At 36.8% G+C, this 26,924-nt stretch overlaps 1 protein-coding gene across 2 annotated transcripts; it reads left to right on the plus strand.

The window, feature by feature from the left end:
* The first annotated feature begins 462 nt into the window (after nucleotides 1-462).
* Nucleotides 463-26,924, plus strand: LOC132300837 (zinc finger CCCH domain-containing protein 19-like). Of its 2 annotated transcripts, XM_059798089.1 has the most exons (10): nucleotides 463-1,971; nucleotides 2,142-2,221; nucleotides 6,066-6,235; nucleotides 10,455-11,373; nucleotides 11,474-11,601; nucleotides 12,038-12,097; nucleotides 12,189-12,239; nucleotides 21,319-21,389; nucleotides 24,344-24,498; nucleotides 24,593-26,924. In XM_059798089.1, exons 1-10 carry the CDS (start codon nucleotides 758-760, stop codon nucleotides 26,779-26,781), a joined length of 5,037 nt encoding a protein of 1,678 aa, XP_059654072.1. In that variant the 5' UTR covers nucleotides 463-757; the 3' UTR covers nucleotides 26,782-26,924. The 2 variants fall into 2 exon arrangements, with proteins under 2 accessions (XP_059654072.1, XP_059654073.1); XM_059798090.1 differs by lacking the exons at nucleotides 12,038-12,097; nucleotides 12,189-12,239.

Consider the following 26,924-nt stretch of genomic DNA (forward strand, 5'->3'; position numbering starts at 1 on the left):
TTGGCAAGAAACTCTTTTTTACACACTCACATCAGTCGCTTTACTCATTTAAAAACTCAAACCCTTATCATTCACTTTGAAGAATAGGAGATACCACCACTGTGACACAAGGCCCTTCGCTTAAGTATGAATGGTTGAATAATAGTGTACCTCTTTCATTTTGCTCCATTTGTTTTAGATAATATTTTCAGTGTCTTTAGTCGTGCAAAATTATAATGCTGCAAAAATTAACCAGCCCTGGCCAAAAAAAATATAATTCTTCAAAATTTAAATTTCTAATTCTCCATAAAATATATTCATGACTACTTCATCATTCTAGGAAATTAGCCATCTTTGCCCTGACTACTTCGTCATTTTAGGAAAGTAGCCATCTTTGCCCTGGCCAAGGGGCATATTTGGTACAATCTTCCACAAATTTATTTATTCAGAGAACCGTAAACCTAATAAGGTTGCTCTTTAGTACTATATATTGAGATACCAATCACCAAGATCATCTCTTCTTTTTCTCCTTTATGTAACTCTCTCTCTCTCTGTATACATGTAACTCACATATTTGGGTCAGCAGGTCCGTACACCCACATTCGTCATACTCAACGATATCGACAATCTTCAGTTATACGAACTCACATTCATACATATATAAATTGTGTATATGTACACAGCCTAGGGTTAGGGTTTTGAATTTTTTTTTCTTATGGAAGATGACTAATAGACTGCGAGCGTAAACAATTCTTTCAGAAGTCCCAAAGACTCAGCCATGGAAGATGAACCAATAGAAACAGAGGAGCTCGCAAACACAGAAAAATGCGAATTTGTGTCGCAGTCTCTTCCTGAGTTGGGTGATTCGCAGCTTGGTGGTGAGCCATCCATTGTGACGGAGGAGGAAGAAGGCGGTGGAGAGAATGCTGTTACCCTGTTGGGGGATTTGGAGCACATCGTTGTTGAGTCTCCAATTGCCGCCAAGGAGGACAAGGATTGTGAGGCGGTGGCAGAGGAGGAGAATCTGATGGCGGACATTGAACCACAGACAGAGACAGCTAAAGGCAGTGGAGAGAAGTCGGTGGTTCAGGAGCTTGAAATTGAACAAATCGTTGGGGCAGAGACCTCAATTGGTTCTATGGGCGATGGGGATGACAAAGTTGTGGCAGAGGAGGAGAATCTGACGGTGGACAATGAAATGGAAACCGAGACGGCAAAAGGCAATGGAGAGAGCTCTGTTCAGGAGATAGAAAAAGCAGAATTCAATGGTGCAGAGTCATCGGTTGCTTCTATGGAAGATGGGGATGACAAAACTATGTCGGAGGAGGAGAATTTGACCACCCAATTTGAGATGGAGACCGAAGGGGCAAACGGGAGTGCAGAGAAGTCTGTTCAGGGGATAGAAGATGGACAACTAGCTGGTGCGAAGTTTCCTATTGCTTCTCTGGACGATGGGGATGGCAAATTTGTGGCAGAGAAAGAGAATCTGGATACACAAATTGAGAGGGAGTCTGGAGAGTCAATAGGCAGCGGAGAGGAGTCTTATCAGGAGATAGGAAATGCACAACCCATTGGTACAGAGTCCCCAATTGCTTCTGTGGACGATGAGGATGACAAAGCTGTGGCAGCCGAGGATCCTTCGGATACCGAAATTGAGACGGAGGCAGAATTGGCAAAAGGCAGTGGAGTGGAGTCTGTTCCAGAGTTGGATGATACACAGCTTGTTGGTGCTGTCTCACCGACTGTAACCAAAGAAGACGATGAAGAGGTGATGGCTGAGTATGCGACTCCAATGGCAGACTCTGAAATGGACACAGTAATGGATGTGGCAGATACCATGGAGGGGGAGAAAGGAAGCAGTAGTGGTGGAGTGAAGCGGAAGAGAGGGAGGAAACCTAAAGCTCCAGTGAAGGCTCCAGCAAGGAAGATTATTGGAGAGGATGTTTGTTTTATTTGCTTCGATGGTGGAGACCTTGTACTATGTGATCGCCGGTAAGTTCAACAAATTGTGGAGCTTGATTCCGTAGGGTTTGTAAATTAAGTTCTGCTGCAATTTCTTTTCATTTTTTTATTTATTTATTTATTTTTTTTTTGTGTTTGAAAAATTATTATTATTTATTGGGCTAGTTTCTAATTGAGCTTGCTCTTGTTGGGGGTTTTAGGGGATGCCCCAAGGCATATCATCCTTCTTGTGTGAATAGGGATGAGGCATTCTTTCGAGCTAAGGGTCGTTGGAATTGTGGTAAGATATTCTCGGTTGCTTTATGCTTTTCTTTAACTCTCTTTCATGTTTGCATTTTGCTTCAACACTGACACACTCTGCCATCTCTTATATATATATATATGTTCGTGTATTTGATGATGGTGGTTTTTAGTTTCTTGCTTGGGCTTTGTAGTTTTAGTAGTTGTTTTGTTGGTTGTTTGTGTTCGTAAAATTGATGAATTGGGCAATCTTCATCTCGAATAGGTTGGGTATAGTAGCCATTGAAAACTAATAAATATTCAAGACATTCAAAAGCACTGAAATCTTCGTGCCTTTTATTCTAATTATTTTTTATGTAATGAAGTTGTTACTTTTGTGTTCTTTTGTAAAAGGTTTGAAGTATTCGAGAGCAGAACATGCAGGAGTGGACTGGTGTCGAGGAACAGGGAGTTCCATTGGAGAACCTTCCTAGTACACATTTTTAAGATTGGCAAGCTGGTCAATGTACTTGCTTGTCCTTCACTAGGAGTGTGATCATTCTTGAAGTGCTCAATTATTAACCTCCAAGTGACTTGAGGTTTCTGTTTGTAGTGCGATTGTGCATAAATAAGAAAAAAAATGGCGAGGGTGGTTTTCAATAGCCTGACTAATACTGTGATTTTCAAACGACTGTCTGGTCCTTTATTTGATTAAGGTTGTATCTCAAGGAACAGTTGTACCAGGAGAGGGATATGCTACTTTATACGGAGGAAAACTTGTTCTAGATACTTTATGTTATGATTTGTGTATTAATTTTGATGTAGAAAGGGATAACATGCAAACACAGTCGTCATTGGGATGACTAATTAGGGGCTGGTGGCGATTGTGTTATGACATTGGGGCACAACATTTTGATCAAAGCTAGAATTTTGTATTTGTAGCCTTAATTTATGAGTATCTAGAAGATGGCAGGAATTTTTCTTTTTGTATGGAAAATGCAAAAAGCAGAAAATAAACAATAAAACAGAAATTATTTTAGTTTAAATCATCCATTGAACATCTGAAATGATGTCCTTGTTACTTTGGTAATTGTTACAAAAATAGGATTTTATATTGATTTGTGATGCTTGAAGTTTTTCCTTAGAATGCTCTATCTGTGTGTGGTCGTTGTGTTCTATATATTGGAGGCCACTTATATATAGGACTTAGCTATAGCAAATACTTTTTTTTAATAACATTTAAGAGTGGTATGAATAAAACACAAGTGGATTATTGTCTATATGGAAGCAACTAGTGGACATCATGCAAGGATTGTAAGGTAATTCTGGGAGAAAGTCTTGCCAACCAACACTGATTGCTCATATTAGACATGGTAATTAAAGAAGTTAACTATAAGAAACCAAGAAAAAGTCACCAAAACATAAAGTGGAGGGAGTTGAAATGTAATAAATGCTACAAGGAACCAATGGGCCAATGGCCTAATAGGCCAATGGCCTAGCGGTATCAGGTCAAGGGTTCAAGTCTCAGTAGAGGCATGTGTGTGCGACTACCAACTAGGAAAAAAAAAAAATGCTACAAGGAGCACAATGCAATGTGAATGACAATACATATAATTTATGGTTGAACATAACGGATTCTATTCAAAGTGTGGCAATAGAGACTTTGGGAGAGATGAATGGAAAGAAATTTATTAAAAAAGAGACATGGTGGTGGAGTAATGAAATGCAAAAGGAAGTGCAAGACAAGAGAAGAAGTTTAAAAGAATGGCAAAAAAGTAGGAATCAAGAGGAACTAGATAAATACAAAAAAAAAAAAAAAAAAAAAAAAAAAAAAAAAGGCAAAAAAATGGGGCTAAGAAGATGGTAGTTAAACCCAAGCAAAATTCCTTAGACAAGTTATATAGAAAATTAGGTACAAAAGAGGGTGAATAAGATATTTATAGATTGGCAAAAATTAAGAGTTAATTGACTAGAGATATGGATAAAGTTAGATGTATTAAGGATGTGGATAAAAAAATATTAGTTAAAGAGGATGACATATTGAATAAGTGGCAAAATTACTTTCAACAACTCCTCAATGATGAATATCTAGGGAGGACATTAAGAATAATGAGCCTAATCTTAGTATGATGGATAAAATCAATAGGAACGAGGTAGAGAACAAATTGCTAAAAATGGGAAACAATAAAGCATTAGGGCTGGACCATATTCCTATAGTTGTGTGGAGAATTTTTGGAAGAGTAGGAGTTGAATGGCTAACAAATCTATTTGATAAAATTTTCAAGGAAGATACAATGTCCAATGGATGGAGGAAAAGTACTATAATAGCAATTTTCAAAAATAAAGGAGATATACAAAATTGTAACAATAATCCAGAAATTAAATTAGTGAGTCACAGGGAAGAGTAATAGAACAAAGATTAACGAAAGATTGTACCGTGTCTGCAAATCAATTTGGATTTATGCCAAGGAGATCTACTGTAGAGTCCATTTACCTATTAAGGCAATTAGTAGAGGAGTGCAGAAGTGTGCAAAAAGATCTACACATGATTTTTATAGACTTAGAGAAGGCATATAATTGTAGTTCCAAGAGACATGATTTGGTGGGCCTTATGAAGGAAAAATATTATGGTAAGATTTATAGAACTTATTCAAGATATGTATAAGGATTTTGAGAGTAGAGTTCATACTCTACGTGGGGAGACGAATGATGTTTCTATAAAAGTAGGATTACACCAAGGTTCAGCGCTAATTCCATATTTGTTTACGGTAATCTTGGATGAAGTAATGAAAGACTTACAAGGAGACCTTCCATAGTGCATGCTATTTGCGGATGACATAGTGCTATTGGATAGCTCCAAGGAAGCCTTAGCAATAAAATTAGAAGCTTGGAGAACTGTTCTAGAATCAAAAAGCTTAAAAATTAGTAGAATAAAACGGAATAAATGGAATGAAAATTTAATATTGTTATAGGAGATGAAAATATAATAATAAAAATTCAAGACCAAAGCATTACTCAACGTAACTATTTTTGACACTTTGGGTCAATTGTTTTACAAAGATGGGGAGATTGATGATGATGTAAGAAGTAGATTTGGAATAGGCTGGACAAAGTGGAGGAACCTTAGTGGGGTTCTATGTGATAAATGAATACCAAATAAATTAAAGGCGAAAGTATATAGAACAATGATTAGACCTGCTATGTTATATGGGGCGGAATGTTGAGCATTAAAAAGAAATACGAACAACGCACCCTCATCGCGAAAATGCGGATATTAGGAAAAACTAGGAAAGATGAGTTTAATAATTGAAGGACACTCCTATTAGCGAGAAAATAAGAGAGTAGAATTAGGTGGTATGGGCATATTCAACGCTGACCTATAGATGCGCCCGTGAGGAGAGGAAGATTGATTTGCATAGAGGTTAAGAGACAAAGAGGTCGACCAAAATTAACATGGAATGAAGTGGTAAGAAACAACTTAAAAAAATTAAATCTAGTAGAAGATATGACTTGTGATAGAAAAGAGTGGAAAAAGAGAATCCGAGTGGCTGACCCCGTAGATAAGGGTGGTGGCGGTGATATTGGAGGCCACTTATCCAAAAAAAAAATAATAATAATAAAAATTGGAGGCCACTCAAGCTGTTTGCCTTAAATTATAGAACAGCTAAAAAATCAAACTTCAGTCAATAACGATAATATTGGACCAGCTAAAGAATTTGCAAACAAACTCATCCCTCTGCTCCCCCTCCCTAGGGGGGCCTGTCAAGCTGCATTAATTTTTTTTTTCTACTATATTTTTGCAGTTCATATGTTTCTCTTTGATATTTGTATGATTTGTTTCCACTTCCAAAAGTTCCTCTTTTTCTTGGATTCTTTGTGTAAAGTGTTATTTTTGTCCATTTCAGGTTGGCATATTTGTAGCAACTGTGAGAAGAATGCATACTATATGTGTTATACATGTACATTTTCATTGTGCAAGGGGTGCATCAAAGATGCCGTTATCTTATGTGTCAGAGGAAGCAAAGGCTTTTGTGAAACTTGCATGAAAACTGTGATGTTAATTGAAAACAATGAGGTATGTGCACTCTTCTCATTCGTTCTCTCTCTCTCTCTCTCTCACTTTAATTTTTATTGGTGGTTTTGGGTGTTTTGGGGGGGGGGGGGGGGGGGGGGGGGGGGGGTGGGGGGTGTGGGGGTGTGTTGTTGGAAACCTTCTTGCTGGAAAGGATGAGGGAATTTTGATTATGTGCCTTCATAATGTTTATTCACTAAAATCTTTTCTTTTCTTTTCTTTCTTTGTTTCTTCTTTTTTTTTTATTTTTTTATTTTCATGTTGAGTACTAGCTGAATATTTTTCATGTTATTATTATGATTTTATGTTAAGTTGTTGATACATTTGTTCTTTATATTTCTCTTCTCCAGCCCACAGATGAATTGAAATACAAGCCAGTAGGATTTCAATGGTTTATTGTTATATGGTGATGCAACTATGAGATTATTAAGTTGGTTTCTTTGTGCACTTCAATTCCTTTTGTTGAGTTCTATTGCGCACTCACATTGCAGTCATGTACGTATTGCTATTAGCTTACAATTGGTTTCTGTTGGCTTTTCTTATCCTCTTTTTTGCACTCCCTATTTAAAACCAAATTGAATTCATTTCCCTTTGGGCCGATTCGATTTGGTTTTCGTGCCTAGCTTATCTGTCCTAGTGTTGTGTTTAGAAGAACCAAGCTCAATTTTTTTGTTGGCCGCCCTCCCTGTTTGAGCGCTCTTTCTATACAGTCTTACTTATCCAAAAAAAAAAAAAAAAAAAAATGAACCTAGCTCAATTTGGTTAAACCTTGGGCCAAGTTGTTGGTCAATTGGAATCTACCTGAGAATCAATCAACTTGCATGGCAAAGTTTATCTTTTTTATGATGTGAAACAAAGAGAAGTATGTCAAAGAAAAGAAGTGTAAGAAATTATTTTGATTGGATTTTAAATATTAGGTAAGTTCGTTAGAGTTAGATGCTACCTTATTTATTTATTCTTTTTTATTTTTTTGATAAGTATAAATTGCATTAAAAAAGGAGTTCAAAAGGGGATCCCTCAAAAACTACACAAGGCCAAAAAGGCCTCTAAACTCTCAAAGAGTCCAAATATCAACAAGCCACTTTGAGCGGAGCCTTCGAACGCCAAATAGTCCTCCATGGGAAGGGGTTCCCAGGGGTATCTGTAAGACACCTATAATTTGACTTAACATCAAAGCACCCCTGAGGAGAGGGAACCCACACCCGAGAGTTAGAAGCATCCCCCATTTTTCTTGGTGGTAAAGCAACTCCAAAAAACCAATGGCATCCTCAATCTCACAATCCTGAAAATGCCCCGAGAAATGCACATCCCAAACCGTTCTACCACTATCAAGTCGATAGCAGTCTACCACCAAGCCATGTCTATCTGTGGCAATCTTGAAGAGTCTGGGTAAGACGAGGGAAAGAGAGCGATTGCCGCACCAAATGTCCTCCCAAAAGCGTACCATCCCTAACTCGGAATCTAATTTGTTTTGAGAATTCATCGCACCCCTTCCGAATGAATTTCCAAAGCCCAACTCCACTTGGGAGCCGCCTCTCAGCAATGCACCATCCTCCTCTCGCCTCCTCAAAATCTGCTCGCAATCACCCTCATCCAAAGTCGTGCCTCTCCATCTCAAATCTCCATAACCACTTCCCCAAAATTCTGTGCCTCTACCTTATATTCTGCACTTTGAAGATCAGATACTTTTTTTTTTTGACGAGTAAGATCACATACTTTTGAGATCAAGGTAAGAGTAAAAGATTTCTTAATACTCGAAATGTCCAACTCAGCAATTAGAGTTTTAAATTTAAGCATCCATATCATTCAACCATGTTAGAATGCAATATGCATATCATTGAATGCATATGGAGAATTGGTTGCACTCCATCCAATGAAAACGCACCATTTCAGCTTCTTGTCAGTATTTTTTACAGGCAGGGAGGACAAATTTTATGGATTAACAAGGGCGGATCTCCGTTAAGGCTGTTTAGCCTGTGTCCGGTTGAAAAACAGAGCTATCCTGTGTGTAAAAATACTGACAAGAAGCTGATATGTTGCTGGCACACCCATTGATGTGGTATGCTGGCACACCCAATTTCTATTCATGCATATGAACAAGTTTTTATATAAAAATTCATACATCACGATTGAAGCACTGATCAAACCTTATTGTGGGAATTCGATTGATCGAATCCTTTTGGTTTTTGTTTCCTAACATGTTTTAAACTCCAAAATCCTAATTACTAAAAGCCGCTATAAACACCCTTTGGGCATCCTCCTTGCACATAATTTTTTTTGCAAAATGTCATTTCACACTCTAAATGTCTAACTCGCCAATTATCGTTTATTCAGCCATTCATATCATTCAACATAATTAGAATGCATCAGATATATCATTTAATGGATGTGAACAGGTTTTTAAGGAAAAAAAAAAAGTTTTTATAAAGCAGGGACTAAAACCGTTGGAAGCATTGATCGACCCTTGCTTTCAGAGTTTGATTGATCCCATAGTTGGATTTATTTTTGTGGGATTTTGTTTCCTAATCAATTTTAAACTTTAAAACCCTGATTATTATTATTATTATTTTATTTTTATTTTTAATAAAAGCCTACATAAACACCCTTAAGGCTCAAGAACAAATAGAATCATTTGCATACATATAAAGTGCGTAAAGGCAGCTTGGGGCAATTTTGTTTCTTTTCATCTTCTAAGCATATAAATGGCGAGTGGATTTGTAGAATGTTGATTCCTTATACTTTGAGTTCCTCAAAGGAGATGATCACCAACAAACCATGCAAGTAAGTTGGATAGCTAGCAAAGGAGAGAAATTATTTGAAGAAGAAGTGGATTTTGTGATGAACAAATTTGTTGATCTTATGTCATTAGAGTTTGTCGTAAACGTTTGGGTTAGTCTGGATCAAAGGTAACTTAGGTGGTCTCTGTGTCTTTAGAGTTTTATTCCTAGGATTGTAATACCTTTGTGTCACAGTGGATCTGATTTGCTTGGCCTAGTGTCTTGTGGTTCTTTCCTATGGGATTCTCCATGTAAATCTGTGTGTTCTCATATGCGAATGCTTTTATTTAAAGTTCTTTTTTAAATTTTATTCATAATTGGTTATTTGAATTGATATAGGTTTTAAATTATAGTTATGGTTTGTTAAATTATGTTCCATTGGGTTCCTTTTTCTCCCTCTCTTGCATACGTAGCATCCATAAATTCTGGAATTATGGATCACATTTCGTGGACAATATATAGGACTTAAATCAAGATGTCCGGCATGATGATATATATTTTATACAAACAAGCACACAGAGAGAAATATGTATATGCATAATTGTTTGGATTCTCTATTTGCTGATATTTTTGTTTCTCTCTATTTACTGATATTTTTGTTTCTTTTTCCAAGTGTTGAGGATTTTAAAAATTTTCTAGGATTTGGGATGCCTTTGTTTAATCTGAATGGAAATATGTGTGATTGAGCAATTCCATGAAGAGTTAGTGGTCCATGTTCATATCAGTGCTGGGTTTTATGCCATAGACTAGTAAGATCATACTAACTTGAGGAGATTATTTGAATAGAAATGTGGTTCCTTGTGTCATTTTGTTATCATAAACACATTTTCATATGCAGCTCAAACTAACAAGCATAAACCTGAAAGAGCTCGGTTTTCGTTCAGAAAAGGTAAAGCTCATTCAATCAGCAAGAGTAGAGCACGCCTTTCCAAAAAAACAGAAAATAAGAAGAGCATGTAATATCATTATCAGGTTCATGGGAACAATCCCAATCAAATTTATCGTGCAATTTGGTAAACAGGAAAATTATAGATTGCACCAAATTATCGAAATTGCTTGAACTCAAAGTTAATTGGAGAATATTCTTAGTTTTAATTTAAAATTACTTAAATAGTGAAAGTAGTTGGGGCTAGATGGGACAATTTTTAGAAGTCATAAATCATTTGGTACCATTTTCAGATTTAGTCAAGCTAGAAATTACATGCATACATAGTAAAGGCTTGGACTAACAAACCTGAAACGTGGGGTTTGAGGCCCAGAGTTGTTACTTTGTTCATAATAATGCCAAAAGGTTAGATCTGTCTCCATCTACCCATCCCAACATCCTGCATTAATGGAACTAGCACTGGTAATGGAAGCTTAATGTCCTGAACTTGCTGTGCTCATATAGTTTCTGAATTCCTGAAGTATCATTCTAATTTTCTCCTTTTTTGGTCCTTGTGCAGGCTCAAGTAGATTTTGATGACAGGAGTAGCTGGGAGTTTCTCTTCAAGGATTACTGGATAGACTTAAAAGCAAAGATCGATCTCTCTATAAATGAACTTGAGCAGGCTAAAAATCCGTGGAAAGGCACTGATGCATTGGCCAATAAACAGGAATTGACTGAGGAAATGTATGATAACAATGATGGAGGTTCTAGTTCAGACAGTTCTGAGAACCTAGACATAACTAAATCTAAAAGAAGAAAGGCAAAGAAACGATCAAAGTCCGTCCCTAAGGAAGTGGACGTGCCAAGTGCAGCAGCAGCAATTCATGCTGAAGGGACTTCTACTCCTGGCAACACTGAGTGGGCATCAAAAGAGCTTCTGGAGTTTGTAATGCACATGAGAAATGGTGACAAATCTGTTGTGTCACAATTTGATGTACAGGCTCTCTTGCTTGAATATATAAAAAGAAACAAACTTCGTGATCCTCGTAGGAAAAGTCAAATTATTTGTGATTCAAGGCTTGAAAATCTGTTTGGAAAAGCTCGTGTGGGGCATTTTGAAATGTTAAAACTTCTTGAATCTCACTTTCTTATAAAAGAAGATTCTCAGACAGATGATATCCAAGGGACTGTTGTTGATACTGAATTTAACCAATTGGAGGCTGACGGGAACATGGATGCCCCATTAAAGGGGGGTAAAGATAGGAGACGCAAAATACGTAAAAGGGGTGATGATAGAGGACCTCAGTCCAATCTTGATGATTATGCTGCTATTGATATCCACAATATTAACTTGATTTACTTCCGACGAAAATTGATGGAGGATCTAATTGAAGATATTGAGAAGTTCCGTGACAAGGTTGTTGGTACTTTTGTAAGAATCAGGATTTCTGGTAGCAACCAGAAACAAGACATATATAGGCTAGTCCAAGTTGTAGGTACATATTTACAATTGGACCTCTTCGTATTATTTTTCGTTTATGCAGTCAAGATTTGATATCTGATTAAATTTAAATTTCTTAATGATTCTGTTTACAGGAACAAGCAAAGCAACTGAACCATATAAGATTGGAAAAAGGACAACAGATGAAGTGCTAGAAATACTAAATCTGAACAAAACAGAGGTCATATCAATTGATACAATCTCAAATCAGGAGTTCACTGAGGTGATTGAATGTAACAGATTGTACAGAAATTATGATCTGCTTTATTTCACAACTACTTCAAATGAAAAACTTACCATCTGGAAGTTTTTATTATTTTATTTTATTTTTGTGGTTATATGCAAAATTACTTTGGTTCAGAAACACAAATGTGAATGTTATAGAGGTTCAGGTTCCTGATTCGCACTAGTCCGCCAACACGCACATATTCAAACAGCCTCAAAAATTGAATTGGCAGAACCTTCTTAAATAAGGCTTTGAAAATTCAAATTCCCCTTTATTACTGAACTCACATTAGATGGGTTAAGAAAGGATATTTTTGATGTGCATTGGTGTATTTTGGGAGTAAAAGGGGTCCCTATATAATTTATGGTGACTTATATTATATAATATTTTTCTTAGGGAAGTCGTTGAAATATTTCTTGTCTTGATGTGTTAGGATGAGTGCAAGCGTCTACGCCAGAGTATAAAATGTGGACTTATCAACAGACTGACTGTGGTAATTTCTACATTTTAATTTCAGTTTTATTTTCTGGTTCAAGTAAATAGGCCATTTCATCATTCTAAAAAGATATATGGTCTTTTTGTAGGGTGATATTCTGGAAAAGGCTACAGAAATCCAGGAGGTCAGAGTCAATGATGTAAGTTGTTTATCAGTCGTGTACAAAGTGCTTGTATAATAATCAAGGTTTTCAAATTCACCCCTTGTTGGAGTCGTGTTAGACTAGGCTGCAACTGCGAGCCAGTGGCCCTGAGACTGCAATAGTGCAATGAGACTGAAAAACACTACTAACTTGGTCGTGAAGGGCCTTGACAATATTTTTTTAGCCAGTCATCTATATAAACCTGCTTTTCCCCAATTTTTCTCATTCCTCTCTGTCAAATGATTCTCTCAACCCTGAAACGACCTCTAAACACACTAAGCAACTTAAATTTACAAATTCAATAGAAAAAAAAAAAAAAAAAACAAAGATTTAACAGTGAATCTTCAAAAAAAGCTTCTGATCTTGCAAATGATCAGTAGGATTTTATTTTTAATATTTTTTTTCTGTTATTTATTTATTTATTTATTTATTTATTATTATTATTATTATTTATTTATTTATTTACCTAGATCTAACATCAAAATATTGTATTATATTAGATCTAGCATACTTGTTCGCAGATCCTATTACGGATTTTCCATCAATCTATTTTTCAAATATTTCCTTGTACTTTTCATAGGAAGTAATTGATTTACATTCATAAAACATGTGAATGATATAATATGTATATATATATATACTGTATACTTGGAGTTTGTAAACATGATCTAATGTTTCATTTTCAGATTTTTTTCTCTCTCTAAATTTTATACGTCATTTTTTGCTTTTCTGATTTTCTAACCTATTATTTTTTTATACTTTGTAAAATTATTTTGAAATATATCTGTATAAGTATATTATTAAACCATAAATTCTTTATATTATTCATATACTAGTCTACATTAATAAGTTATTCATAGAAAATGGAATAACAAAGTGAATTTTTTTTCTTATTAAATTTGACATAAAATTTGGAGAGTAGTGAAAAATTCAGAAATATGAAAATACGTGATACTTCACATATTTTATTATACATAAGTTGTTTTTGGTAAAAAATTATTAAAAAGTGAACTAAAAAATCAGAAAAAGTTGCTCATATATTCAATAAAATTTACTAAGCAAGTTTTAGTAAACTTTTACTACTGACAACGCCTTAAAATTTGATTTTTGGTGATCAAAATATTATGAGACCATTACCCATGGCTTTAATATGTCAGTGTAAACGATGAATTAGGTCTTGTGGATAATAGTTTGCAACTAATTAAAATTTTGAATTACTGTGAATCCTTGTTTAAAATTTAATTAATTAGTTTGATTGTGTGTCTCAACTGCAATCATATTAATATATAAAACAATAAATTGAGTAATGTAGAGACAAATATACAATTTTTTTTAATGAAAAAACCATAAGCAGGGAAAAACGATGGAACCTATACTTTGTTTGGTTGAAAGGAAGGATGGAAGAAGCTTCCATTGTTTGGTGGAAGGGAAGAGAGGAAGGAAGCATGGCCTGCATTTTTTCATTTCTCCAAAATTGGACGGAAGAGTGGGAAAGAAATAAATTTTTCTATAAATATGGAATACTATTTTTACCCTACATTTATTGTTAAACCCTACTTTGTATTAGTCTATATGATGAGGGTGTATTGGTAAAAAAATATAAAATCTCTCCCTTCCTTCCTTCCTTCCTTCCGACCAAACAAAGAAAGGTCTCACATCATCCATCCTTTCCATTATCCCTTCCATTCAACGAAACAAAAAATGAGGGAGACATCAATCTTCCCTAGGGATGCCTCAGCCATCCCTCCCCCTCTCTCCTCAGTCTATTTTTACATCCCTCCTACCAAACAGAGCAGTAGTCTAGGCAAACCAAAATTCACTATGTGAGAAAGAGAGTACAACCTAGGTTAATAGAATTTACCCCAAGAATCCCTTAGTTGCTTCTTGATACAAAGGACACAAACTTTACCCTGAAAGTCTTCAGGCTGTCATTCCCTTCGTTAACAATATCTGTTTCTCACGAATCTACTTCTCTGCTAATTTCAGTCTCAACCACTAGTTGTCCAATCAACTTGTTCTTAATGAGCAACTCGGTTAATGCTCTGATAGATATCTTCAGTTAAGCTGCTTGCTTTGATTCTCCTAATCCCTTATAATATGTTAATCTATGAAGATCCCTAGATTGATTCTCTAAGCTCTCTCTCTAAAAATATAAAATTTTCAATAATGTGTGAAGACTTGAAAGCTCCTCGGAGAGATACCCTAGACTGACTATAACCCTATATTTATGGCCAATATAGGAGATCATTATAGCATGGTAAGTAAAATCCTTTTAGGATTTTGATTTGAGAGAGTTTCGCATAAAATGTGTCTGCAATGGTCTGATTGATCGAGTACCACTAGACAAGTTTCGATCGATTGAGTTATTGATCAAAGCAATCTGGATTTTAAAAATATTCTTCCTACAAAATCTTGATCGATTGACCATTTAGGTTTACTGGATTTAAAATATATTTTTCCCACAAAATCCACATTTTTTGACAAATAGTATTAAAACAATATTTTGAGTCTTGAGAGATTTCCATCATGTTCTTCGCTAAGCTCCATTGCCATCATCTTCCATGGTTATAGAAAAATGACACTTTGACACACGCTACAACCCAAAATTTGAGGAGAGATTTGCCAATAGACCAAACAATAGGCTCAAAACAACTTTAAATATTCAGTTAAATACATTAAAAATCATTAAAAACACTTTTTGTTTTTTGTTTTTTCTAAATTTAAAAGTTGTGAATTGGTTTGCATTGATCAAGTTTTGTAATGTTCAAAAAGTTAAATGACTGTGATAGCTGATACCATTACATAATCCCATTGCAACCTCTGACGCAACTTAAACCATTCATAAGCATTCCTACTAGTTTGAGTATAATTCAGATAAATTGAAGTGGGAGTAGTTAGTTATAAGACAAGAAACTGCAAAATAAATAGAGAAAGTCTGTCCAAACCTACATATTTGGATTGTGTGGTTGTCGAAGTAGTTTAATAATGCATTTAGAAACATATTTCTTTAAAGAACAATTGCTCCAAGCAACTATCCCATTGTGAGCTCCACTTCAATCATTTTTCTTGTTTCCATAAGGACTGCGTAAATAGCAAAAAGGCAACCACTCTGCTGCTCGCTCTTCTTTTGTGTTCAAGTTTTTCAATTCTTTGAAGAGCTTTTTTCCTTCTGCCTAAACGGAAAGCATATGTAGAGAAGGTAATGGAGATCACACTGAAGCTAGGGGTGGCAAATTTTGACACGACCCGCCAATACGACTCGAGCTAAGCGGGTTTGGGTTGACGACCTTAAACGGGTTTGGGTCGTAAATGGGTCGACACGATTAACATCGTGTTGTGTTTGGGTTGAGGGGTTCAACTCGTGTAACCCGTTTAATTATACGTGTCATAAACAAATTTTTATTTAAGTTCCAAAATAACTATCTAAACTTGTGTCTTATATAATTTATTTTTTTGTAAATTAGAGACTATTTAGTAATTTGGTTGGATTGAAACTTATATTTTTCTAGTATTTATTGTTTGATTGAGTATTATTAATAATTTAAATAATATAATATTTTGTTTAGTAAATAGACCATTAAATGGGTTACACGTGTCACTCGTTTAATAAATAGGTCGGGTTAGTGTTGATGGTTCCTGATACGATTATTAAACGGGTCGTGTTTGGGTTGAGCTGTTTAAGATAATGCCCTTAGGTTGACATGATACGATTATGACCCGCGAATACGAATTGCCACCCTTAACTGAAGCTCATGCACCGGCTCCTATACATACCTATTATCGGCATTGACGCAAAGGATAGACTATCTTACGGCACCAAACATGGGCATTACTACATGTTTCACTTAGGCCTTATACGGATTAGATCTGTCCTGATAAGATCTGAATCCGATCTTATCCTATTTCTCGTGGAGACAGAAATCTCGAGCCATGTGGCTTAAGGAGGGCGACAGAAACACGAAGTTTTTCCATAGATTGGCCAATGCCCATCGAAGAGGCAATCATATTGGGAGGATTCGGGTGCATGGGTTGACTCTGGTTAAGGAGGAGGATGTGTGCAACGATATTGCTGAGTACTATGCGGAGTTGTTCACAGAGGTTGCTACGTGGAGACCTCTACTTGAGGGGCTTCAGTTCGACACCATTTCTTGTGAGGAGTGTGCGGGCTTGGAAGAGCCTTTTTCTGAAGAGGAAGTCTTGTCTGCTGTGAAGTGCTGTAACGGGGATAAAGCCCCAGGTCCTGATGGCATAGTTGTTAAAGGCTCAAGGCGCACAAAAGCGCAAATGCCTCTTGGAGCTTGAGGCGCAAGGCGAGGCGTGCGTCCGACTGAAGCAAGGCGCACATTGAAAAAAAAAATCAAAACCCACCTATGTGACAGGACTTATTAATATACCTTGGGCTCAATCCCTAAACTCATGGTTAATCAGACACTACAAGCCTATTCATCCATTAATATTTAATATAGATAATACACATTATGAATTCTTTTTAAGTATTTTTTTTTTTTGCTATAGCAACTAAGTGACATGACTTATTACAACCTCGGGCAATCCCTAAACTCATGGTCAATCCAAAACTGAGACAACATATACAATCCAATTCATCCATTAATATAGAAAATACTCCAAGCAAGTAATAATTAATTATTTGTACTAATTGAAACGTGTTAAACAAAAATGTAAATCCAAGAGAATTGCATCCTCTTTACAGTTTACAACAATAACAAACTTAAAATTTCCCAAAAAAAAAAAAAACAAAAAAAAAAACTAATTTCATTATGAACTTCAGTCATAAACTACTACAGTTGAAAGAATCCTTGAACACTGAAAGAACCCAAAACCAGAGGTGACATATTAAACACTAGACACTAGGCACATTAAATTTGAGATTTTTTGAATTTGAGATTGAAATAAAACTTGAGGAAAAAAAAAAAAAAAAAAGCAGAAGAAAAAGAAGAATAAAACTGGAGAAAAAATAAATAAATAAAAAGAAGAAGAAAAATAATAATAAAAAAATATGCCAGACTCTCGAGAGAGCCGAGACTCGAGAGAAGAAGAAGAAAAGAAGAAAAAGAAGAGAAGAAGAAGAAAAAAAAAAATCTGAGTAGATCCGGGAAGAGAAGGAGGAGGGAAGAAGAAGAGAAGAAGGAGAGAGAGAAGAACTTACCTGCTGGCCTAGCCGTCAACGCAGATCCGAGAGTCTGAGTGCCGCAGCGAGCCTTTGTCTTCTACTCTTCTTTCTTTTTCTTTTTTTTTTTTTTTGTCTTTTATGTTGTAACTTGTAGACTTGTAGGCATTCTATTATATTGACTAATAAAATAATAATATTCTATTATACATAGACAATAAACAAAGTTACAAGACCTAAAAAAAAAATAAAACGAAGAAGTAAAAAACGATTTTTTCAAGGCGCGCCTATAGCCTGGCGCCTTGGTGGGAAAGGCGCACGCCTTACATAACTCAGCCACCTTAAGTGTACTCAAGGTGACAACAGGGCGCCTGGAGGCGCTTGGAGCCTCAGGCGCCTTTGACAACTATGCCTGATGGGTTTACCATGTGTTTCCTTTTGGAGTTCTGGGAGGTGGTTAAAGGGGAGGTGATGGGCACTTTTCAAGCTTTCCATGCCCAGGGGTCTTTTGAGAAGAGCTTACCACCTTTGTTGCTCTCATCCCCCCCCGGGGGGGGGGGGGGGGGGGGTGGTCACTCTAATAAGAGTACCATGTATATGCAATGAAGGAGGAATGGGATGTGAAACGGGTGGGAGGATGTTTGGTGTGGAGATATTTCTCTTGCTCTCGCTTTTCCACGGCTGTTTAGGATTGCTTCGAATAGGCAGGCCATGGTAGTTGACTGTTATCATCTTGATAGCGGGAGACTGGTGTGGGATGTTTGGTTCAGGCGTCTCTTTCAGGATTGGGAGGTTGAGGATGCTATTCATCTGTTGGAGTTGTTGTATAAGCAAGGAGTCACGGTTGGTGAGTCTGATGGTTGGATTTGGGCTCCCAGTGCTCAAGGTTGTTTTGATGTGCTGTCCTTCTTGAGGTGTCTTTCAGTGGAGCCTGGAGGGCCCTTCCCGTGGAAGTCTGTTTGGCGTTCTAAGGCTCCTCTCAAAGTGGCCTTCTTTACTTGGACTTCTGTGTTGGGCAAAATTTTAACTCAGGATAATTTGAGAAGGAAAAATCAGGTGGTGGTCAATTGGTGCTACATGTGTCTTAGGGACGAGGAGACAGTGGACCATCTTCTTTTGCATTGCCCCATGGCCAAGGATTGTTTGGATTTGATGCTTGGCTTGTTTGGGTTCCAATGAGTCATGCCTCACTCCGCCAGACAGTTGGTCGAGGCTTGGAGAGGGTGTTTTGTGGGGGGCCATGTTCGTGATGCTTGGAGGGCTACTTCTCTTTGTGTGTGGTGGTGTATTTGGCTTGAGAGGAATAGGAGATATTTTGAGGGGAAGGAGAGGCCTATTTCTTTTCTAAAGTTCTCTATTGTTTCCACTCTTTTTTGTTGGGTCTCAGGTAGAGATTATAGATCTTTAGATGAAATAGTTGATTTTTTGGCTTCTTTAAAAGTGTAATGGCTGTTTTGGCCTGTTTTTGTTCCCTTGGGATGCGCTTCCCTTTTGAGCTCTTTTTATAAATTTCTTACTTATAAAAAAAAAAAAAAAATTTGAGGTTTACAAGGTTGATTGCATTAGGATAATATATGGAAAAAGGGGCTAGCCCAGTATACGAGGGTCAGATGTACGCAACGTTACCTCGCAGGGAGAGGCTGTTGCCGGTAGAATTATATCTGACATCATATGATTTCACAAGATGGTAAAATTGGCAAAATAATGTATTTATTTGTTTGAAGATCATAAGTTTTCGTAGAAGAATATCTACAAGGATCTGAACCGTATAAAATTTTAAAAAATTTGCAGAACCTAAAGTAAAAGAGAATTGAAAAAGGATAGCTGTAGCATGGAGCAAAAAGACAATGACAAAATTAAGTAAAGCCAATAATAATTTTGTAGCTTGCTGTTAACAACCCATGGCATTAACTATATGGGTTAATCTACATGTATATGTGTCTTCTTTTGATTCTTTGTAAATTCATATCTTAGATAAAATGCAAGGCTATGATGTCCTTTCTCCCTTTAATTCCCTTCCTTTGGTATGACTATGATGTCTCAATTTTTCTTATGCCTTTGTTCTCTGTCACCTGCAACCTAGATCAGATCACTTTTACATACTGGGCACTAGTTAGGCAATATCGCACATATTGGAACTATCCTAAGAAACTTTTTCATTAATATTTTTTTATTCAATCAGTGCTATGTCTAATTCACCATCAATGCATTTTTGTCCCATATTCTACCTGTTGTTATTTCCATTTGTCTAAAAAAGCCTTCTTTGAGTTCAGTTTTTGATCATCTTGATCTTTAATTGTTCAACATTATATGCCATAAGGCACAGCTGGCTTTATAACTGACTCAGAAATTTTCCCCTTCCACTGGACAGTTATTCTGCTATTGCAATGTTTGACATGCATGCTTCCATTTTCATTCATCTTGCTTTAATTTTACGAGCAATGCCCTTAATCTCCCCTTATGGATAATTGATCCGTGATATAAAAAAGGATTGCCTTTGGTATCCATCAAGTTCATTTTATCCTTATACCTTTTCTAGTTCTGAGATCACACCATATATTCTGTTAATTTTATATAAAGTGTAAATCAATACATTACAGAAGTTTGAGCGACAATGTGGAGGATGACGATTGGAACTCCTGATAATTTTCTGATCAGTTCAATGTGTGTTTGAACATAATTGGCAGGTCTCAATCTCAAGCTTTTGGGGTTGGCCCTTTAGACCCACTTTACTTGCAATCCATTAGGCATTGGGATTTTTGTATGGCTGGCCTTAACTTGGGGTCAACCTTTTGTGGATTGATGCCAACTTCTAGGATTTTTAGTTGTCAGTGGGAGGGAGGCCTAGCATGGATCTTGGGCTTTGGCGGGGTTACTTCTCAAATAGGAAACTCAATTAACCTATTACTTATGAATTCTGAATTCATGAAACGAAAGGTGACTTCATGTTATTTTTTTTGAGTAGGAAGAATCTAGCCAAAGGCAGAGGGAGGCCTCTATACATGCATTTACATGTGTACTCGTTCATATATAAAATAGTGGTGTATAGTTAAAACAGATTCTTGAAAGGATAGCTGTCGGTAATGACCTTGAGGATCTTTCCTTTCAGTGGATTTTATTTCTCTCATACAGATTCGAACTAATGTCACTATGATTATAGTTTTGTCATATTGAGAAGTGTTGTTGCATGTTATGACATGTATAAAGTGTCATTATTTTTTTTTTTTACAAGAAGGTTGGACACTTTGAACTGTATTTGTATCATTTTCAAGATTTTATATAGCTATGTTCTATAAGACTTTTATTTGAAAGTGTAGGATGTTTTTATCAAGTGTCCTGGATGTGTCGGCCAAATTTCCAAATTAATAAAAGTTATTTCTAAATTATGGATAAGTTCATGAAGTATAGGACACGTGTCTATGAAGTTTCCATGGAGTGTCATGTTTGACACACCTTTGTAGAAGTGTCCGTGCTTCTTAGGATTCAAATGATCTTAATTGTTTTTCAACTGTACTATATAACTTAAAAAAGGGTCATTCGCTATGAGAAACAGCCACCTCTGTTCTTTCAGAGGATCAATTGGATCACTTGTGTTGAGTGCCCTTTTTTTTATTATTTATTTTTGTTTTGTTTATTGTTTATTTATTATTTTTTTGTCTACTCTAGTATTGGGAAAATTGTTTGATTGAGTTGAATTATGTTCACTTTATGTTACATTTTCATTTTGGGAGAGAGCTGTAAAAATAAAGTTGGTCCAAATGAATTAGTTTTTAGTGTGGACTCAAAGAATACTTCCTCGTTATAAAAGCTGGAATAGTTACAATTTCTGAATTGTTTGTCCAATTATGTTTTCTTCATGATTTTCATGGCTGTATTGTTAGGACATCTGAAATTTATTTCTCTGGTTTTTCTTTCATATCATGCATAGTTTACTTTCTTATGATGCAGTGGCTGGAAACGGAAATAGTGAGGCTTAGTCATCTTCGTGATCGAGCAAGTGAGAAAGGGCGAAGGAAGGAATATCTTTTTTGTTCAACTTTATAAAGTTCTCTTAACTTTTATGTGCTATCTGAATGTTTTGCAGTACATGTTTTATTTAATTAATTATAAACTGGTTTACAAGTGCTGTTAAAAGAGTTAATTCGTTGTTTTTTTGGTCAATGAACAATCAAAAGTCGTTGTAGTCATCATCATCATCCTTGCCTTGTATCTCATATGAATGAGGTCAGCCACATGAATCATCTTTTTCAGTTCTTTCAAATCATTACCATGTCACCTCTAATATTTAATTATTTAAATTATTTTTATTACTTCATCCCATGTAAGTTTTGGTCGGTCACTTTGTTGTATACGTTATAGGGAAACAATTTTTCCTCCATTAATAGGTGCATGTTCGGATCTACATTGTATATGACAATAACACCTAAGGTTGCTTTCTCTAATTTCATCATTAATATGCTCTATTCCTAGTTTTCCCATTACTTATTCATTATTAATCTTGTCTCTTGTAGTCACTCCTATCATCTATCGTGACATTCTCATTTTCACTACATGAATGCGTTGTTCTTGTTTCTTTTTCAATGACCAAAACTCTGCTCGATATAATATAGCTGACCTAACCGAGACGCATTAATCAAAACAGAGAACTTCACCGTGGATATGCATAATCAAATCCACCTCCTCCATTGCTCCCTGAAGCAATGATCTTTATATTCTTATAGGAGAAGTTCTGACGGCTTTGTTAGGAGACATTTTATTATTAAAATTTTCCTCTATTACGGTGCAATTGATAGTCCTTCGTTTACAAGGCATTAGGTTGTGAAGTAGTAGGCATTACATTGAAGAATTAGTTTATTGCCAGACTAGATCTTGAAATCTCTAGGCTTGAACTGATCTTATAAGGTCCTGACCTCGTGGTGTCTATGGCCACCTCCATATGGGCCCCATCTTTCCTTCACAAATTATCCTTGACTTCGACCTCTTCGATCAAACTCTACTATACCACATTCGATTGATTGACAATTTGATCGATACATTCTGTATTTAAAAGAAATTTTACTTGGAACCGTGTTTGATGGATCCACCATTTGATCGACTTTTACTAGATTTGAAAACATTTTACTGTTTAAAATTTGATCCATTGACCAATGCTCTCTAAAAACTGTTTGATTGATTGAGCAACCAATGGATAGCTACTACTGTTTCTAGTTTGAAATTCAGATTCGAAAATCATTTTAAACTTACGTTTTGAAAAGCTAATATTCAAAAACGTTTTCAAAGCATATATATTAGGTCAAACTAGGTCTTATTAAAGTCATTTACCTTTGACCTAAATGTGTAATTGTGGATGTGAACGACCATGGCTTTTCAATAGATGTCCACGAACCTTTCACACATTTACAATCAGGGTTTTGAGTAGGAATATGCTAACATGACTCAATATCCTGATCGTTACATTCTACTTTTGGTCTTTGGTATTGAAATCGATTATGTCCTTTATAATGGTTGGGAGGCTAAACTCTTGAACAATAAAGATCTTGTTGCCTCTGGAAGTTCACGGTTCATGGGCACAATAAGGATCTTTATTTGACATTTTTTTTAGAGTTCTCTCTGTGGTCCACTGCTGGTCATTATTTCTCGCTGCATTTCTTTACTTTATTTTTTTATTGACTTTCTTGTTGGTGTTGAATAGAATGCCAACTTCAGTCCTATTAATTTGTTAATTTGTTTTGGTACTTGCTACTTTGAGTGACTTTTCTTTCTTCCTTTTAGAGTATTAGGGACTTCAGCACTTGACAGTTAAGTTGAAAGGTCAAGAGCATTCCTTTTTTGAAGTCCTTCAAAGATCTATGTTTTTGCTTGACTCACTACCTTTAATAAATTTAATACCATAAATCAGATGCCACCAGAATTAATGATGAAAAAAAAAAAAAAAAAAATTCCAAATGTATTTCTCAGGTCTGCTATCGCTAAACCTGTGGTTCACCGCCTTAATTTTTTTGTGCTTACTTAATCCGGCAAATGCTATTCTCGTCAGCTGGTTCAATTTGTTTTGGACCACACCATTTCATTTCCTCGTAGGATATATCTTTCCTTGGTTTAGAAAATATGACCTTTTCTGGAGTTGCGGTTTTCTGGTCATTCCTTGGTCTCAGGTAGTAATTGTTAGAAGATGCTATATTTGGAATATATTATTATAGGAATCCTTCAATTACTCCTTGACAGAATATTTGATATGAGAATATCATAGGAGAGATTTTTGCTAATGATAGAATATTGATTGGAGCGATTTATGGTATTGATTTTAGAAATCTTCCATTAATGTATTTTTCATATTTATCACCTCTATTCTTTCACCTATAAATAGAGGTGATCATTGTATACAAAGATCAAGAGAGAATATATTATAAAGTGATGTAGCCCTTCGGGCTCTTTGTGCCGTGGATGTAGGCCCTGGTGGCTGAACCACGTAATATCCTTGTGTTCTTCGTGTTTCATTTCTCTCTTCACTTCTGTTTTGTGCTTTACAACAGTAATCAATGGAAGCTGTGCAGCTGAAGTTCTCGAGGGCTTGTGCAGTTGTGCTTAACCATCATGCCTCTTTGTGGGCCTCTATTTCTGAGAAATTCAATAAAATGCCTTTGTGATCGTCTGGGCTTAGAAAACTAGTAATCTTAAGAGTTCACATCAATCTATTGTTTACATTTTTCAAATTTCTTCAATTGGACATAGTCTGATAATGCTGATGTTTTTGGGATTAGAGTACCTGTGATGAATTTGTCTACTGTTTGGTTGGTACCTATTTTGTCTGTGGTTTGATCCTCATTAATTGCTGTCATGCAATGCTTACCAAATATATAAGTGTGTGTGTGTATATATATATATGTACGTAATATGTATATGTATTGCTGTGCAATGGCGATAATCAGTGTTCCCAGAATGAGTTGCAAAGTAATCCTTAACTGATCTTCACGCTTAGAGAATGTGTAGAGAAACTGCAGCTTCTGAAGACACCTGAGGAGCGTCGGCGTAGGCTAGAGGAGACTCCAGAAATACATGCAGACCCAAACATGGATCCTGGTCATGAGTCCGAAGAAGATAACAGTGAAATGGAGGATAACAAACGAGGTCCAATTTATGTTCTCATCATTTTAAACTCAGTATCCATTATATTAAACTTTTCTTTATTACTAAGATTTAAAATTGCTTTTCACTCAACCAGAAAGTTTTATGAGACCAAGAGGTTCTGGCTTTAGCAGGAAAGGCCGGGAGCCTCTCTCTCCACGAAGTGGAAGTTTTTCTTCAAAGGATTCGTGGAGTGGTACAAGGAAGAATTCTAGCCAGAATTGGGAACTAAACAGAACCATGTCTAATAAAAATTACTTGAACAAAGGTGAAGAGACTACTCTTGCTGGTGAGACACCGAACGAAAAAGTGTGGAATCAAGGTAGAGACATAGATGCAAAGCAATCAAACAATTTGGAGAAGTTCAACTCAGCTATTGATTCTGAAACAGTTGGATGGAATAGCCACTCTCTGGTAAAATCTGAATCATTCTCAGGCGTCGCATCAGAATCTTCACCAGCATCTCTCTCTTCTGGGTTAGCAGAAAATGCTGCCAAAATCAGTGAAACAGATAAAATTTGGCATTACCAGGATCCGTCGGGTAAAGTTCAAGGGCCATTTTCTATGGGCCAGCTACGTAAATGGAATAACACTGGATATTTTCCTGTTGATCTTAAAATTTGGAGAAGTACTGAAAAGCAAGACGATTCTCTCCTTTTGACTGATGCATTGGCCGGAAGATTTCAGAAAGAGTTGCCACCAGTAAACATGTTCACAAAGGCTGAAAATGTGCTCAGTCCACATCTCTCATCCACACATGCTGGGAGGTCTCACGGGACATCCTTGCAGAAAGTGGAGCTAAGTTCTTCGACTGGCTGGGCCACTCCTTCAGTTGAGGTCACCAAACTTTCGACAGACCAGAGGGATTCTGACTATGGTAGCAGAACTGATTCGTCAAACCTCCCATCACCAACTCCAAAACAAAGCACTCCGGGGTCTACAGGAGGACAAGCTTTTGAGAACAAATGGTCAGCAAGTCCTTTTCCTGTTCATCAAGAAGGTTCTGTCCTGGGTGCCAATTTGTTTCCAGGTAGCAATGGAGTGCTGCAATCACATGACTTAGCTACCCCAGATAATGGCCAACCTACACGTTCTTCTACCTTTTCTTCAATTAATCAAGATGGAAGCAAAAAACATAATGCAGTGGAGTCCATAGGTGTTTCGGCGCCTACTTCAGTTTTGAATTCAAACCTGCAATTGACAAGGGTTTCTGAAAATGATTCTTTGAGCTCTCATACTGGTTTGAGTCTAGCACCCAACTCTGGTCAGGGTTTCCCTGTGGGCCCTACAAATGCTCTACCAGTTTCTCAATCAACTGCAGTTGCTCCCCGCGCGACACCAATGAGTGAATCTCATTCCTGGGGTAGTGCACCAACCCAGAAATTAGAAGCAAATTCTTCAATTCCTTCTCCTGTATCACAAATGGCATGGGGTGGTGTTCCATCTACTGTTCAAAATTCTGGTGGAAACTTACTCAATCCAGGCTTCTCAGCTTTGCCTCCACCTGATCCTTGGAGACCTCCAATTCCAGTTAATCAATCTAATGTCCAGCCTCCAGCACAACCCACTATGCAGTGGGGTATGGTTGTCGCGGAAAATAACACCTTTGCACCAGGTCCAAGGCCTGAAAATCCAAATGCTGGTTGGGGACTGATGCCAGGAAATCCAAACTTGGGCTGGGGAGGACAAGCACCAGGTACAAACATGAACTGGGGAGCTATTGCTCAAGGGCCGGTGCCTGGAAATCCAAATGTGGGTTGGGTCATGCCACCTGTGAATCCAGGAGCTACTGTTCAAGGGCCTGTATCTGGGAATGTGAATATGGGTTGGGTTGCACCAACTGGAAATTCGGGAGCTATTGTTCAAGGACTAACACCTGGAAATGCTAATCCAAGTTGGGCCACACCGATGGGGAATCCAGGACCTACCGTTCAAGGGCAACCACCTGGAAATGTGAATCGAGGATGGGTCACATCAAGTGGGAATCATGGAGCTGTTCAAGGGCCACCTGGAAATGCAAATCCGGGTTGGGGTGCACCAGCTGGGAATCAAGGCACACGGGGAGGTGAACAACGACGCAATGGAGATAGATTCTCTGGTCAGAGGGATAGTGGTTCTCAGGGTGGTGATTCTGGTTATGGTGGCGGTAGGCGTTGGAACAGGGATTCATCATTTGGCAGAGAGCAAGGTGGTTTTGACAGGCTTCCCAAGGGGCAGAGATTGTGCCCGTACCAACAGCATGGATATTGTAAGAAAGGTGCTGCCTGCGATTATATGCACACTTGAAAAGAAATTTTGTACAGTAATTTTCCAGTAAGGTGGTTGACTTTTCAATTTCCATTGGTGCTTTTCAATTGTAAACTTTTTTTCAGTTCAGCAGCAAACTTCAAATTTTCCTCTCTTGCAATATCATTGCTGTTGAATGCTAA

Source organism: Cornus florida, unplaced genomic scaffold (assembly GCF_030987335.1).
Source record: "Cornus florida cultivar Cherokee Brave unplaced genomic scaffold, ASM3098733v1 CherokeeBrave_3.0.0_Hap2_Chr03, whole genome shotgun sequence".
Classification (NCBI taxonomy): domain Eukaryota; kingdom Viridiplantae; phylum Streptophyta; class Magnoliopsida; order Cornales; family Cornaceae; genus Cornus; species Cornus florida.

Excerpts from the sequence above, each read along its gene's own strand:
- LOC132300837 (XM_059798089.1), top strand. The coding sequence starts at position 758 with ATGGAAGATGAACCAATAGAAACAGAGGAGCTCGCAAACACAGAAAAA. Across the intron at positions 2,222-6,065 it reads TAAGGGTCGTTGGAATTGTG|GTTGGCATATTTGTAGCAAC; the intron begins GTAAGATATTCT and ends TGTCCATTTCAG. Across the intron at positions 21,390-24,343 it reads GAGAAAGGGCGAAGGAAGGA|GCTTAGAGAATGTGTAGAGA; the intron begins ATATCTTTTTTG and ends ACTGATCTTCAC.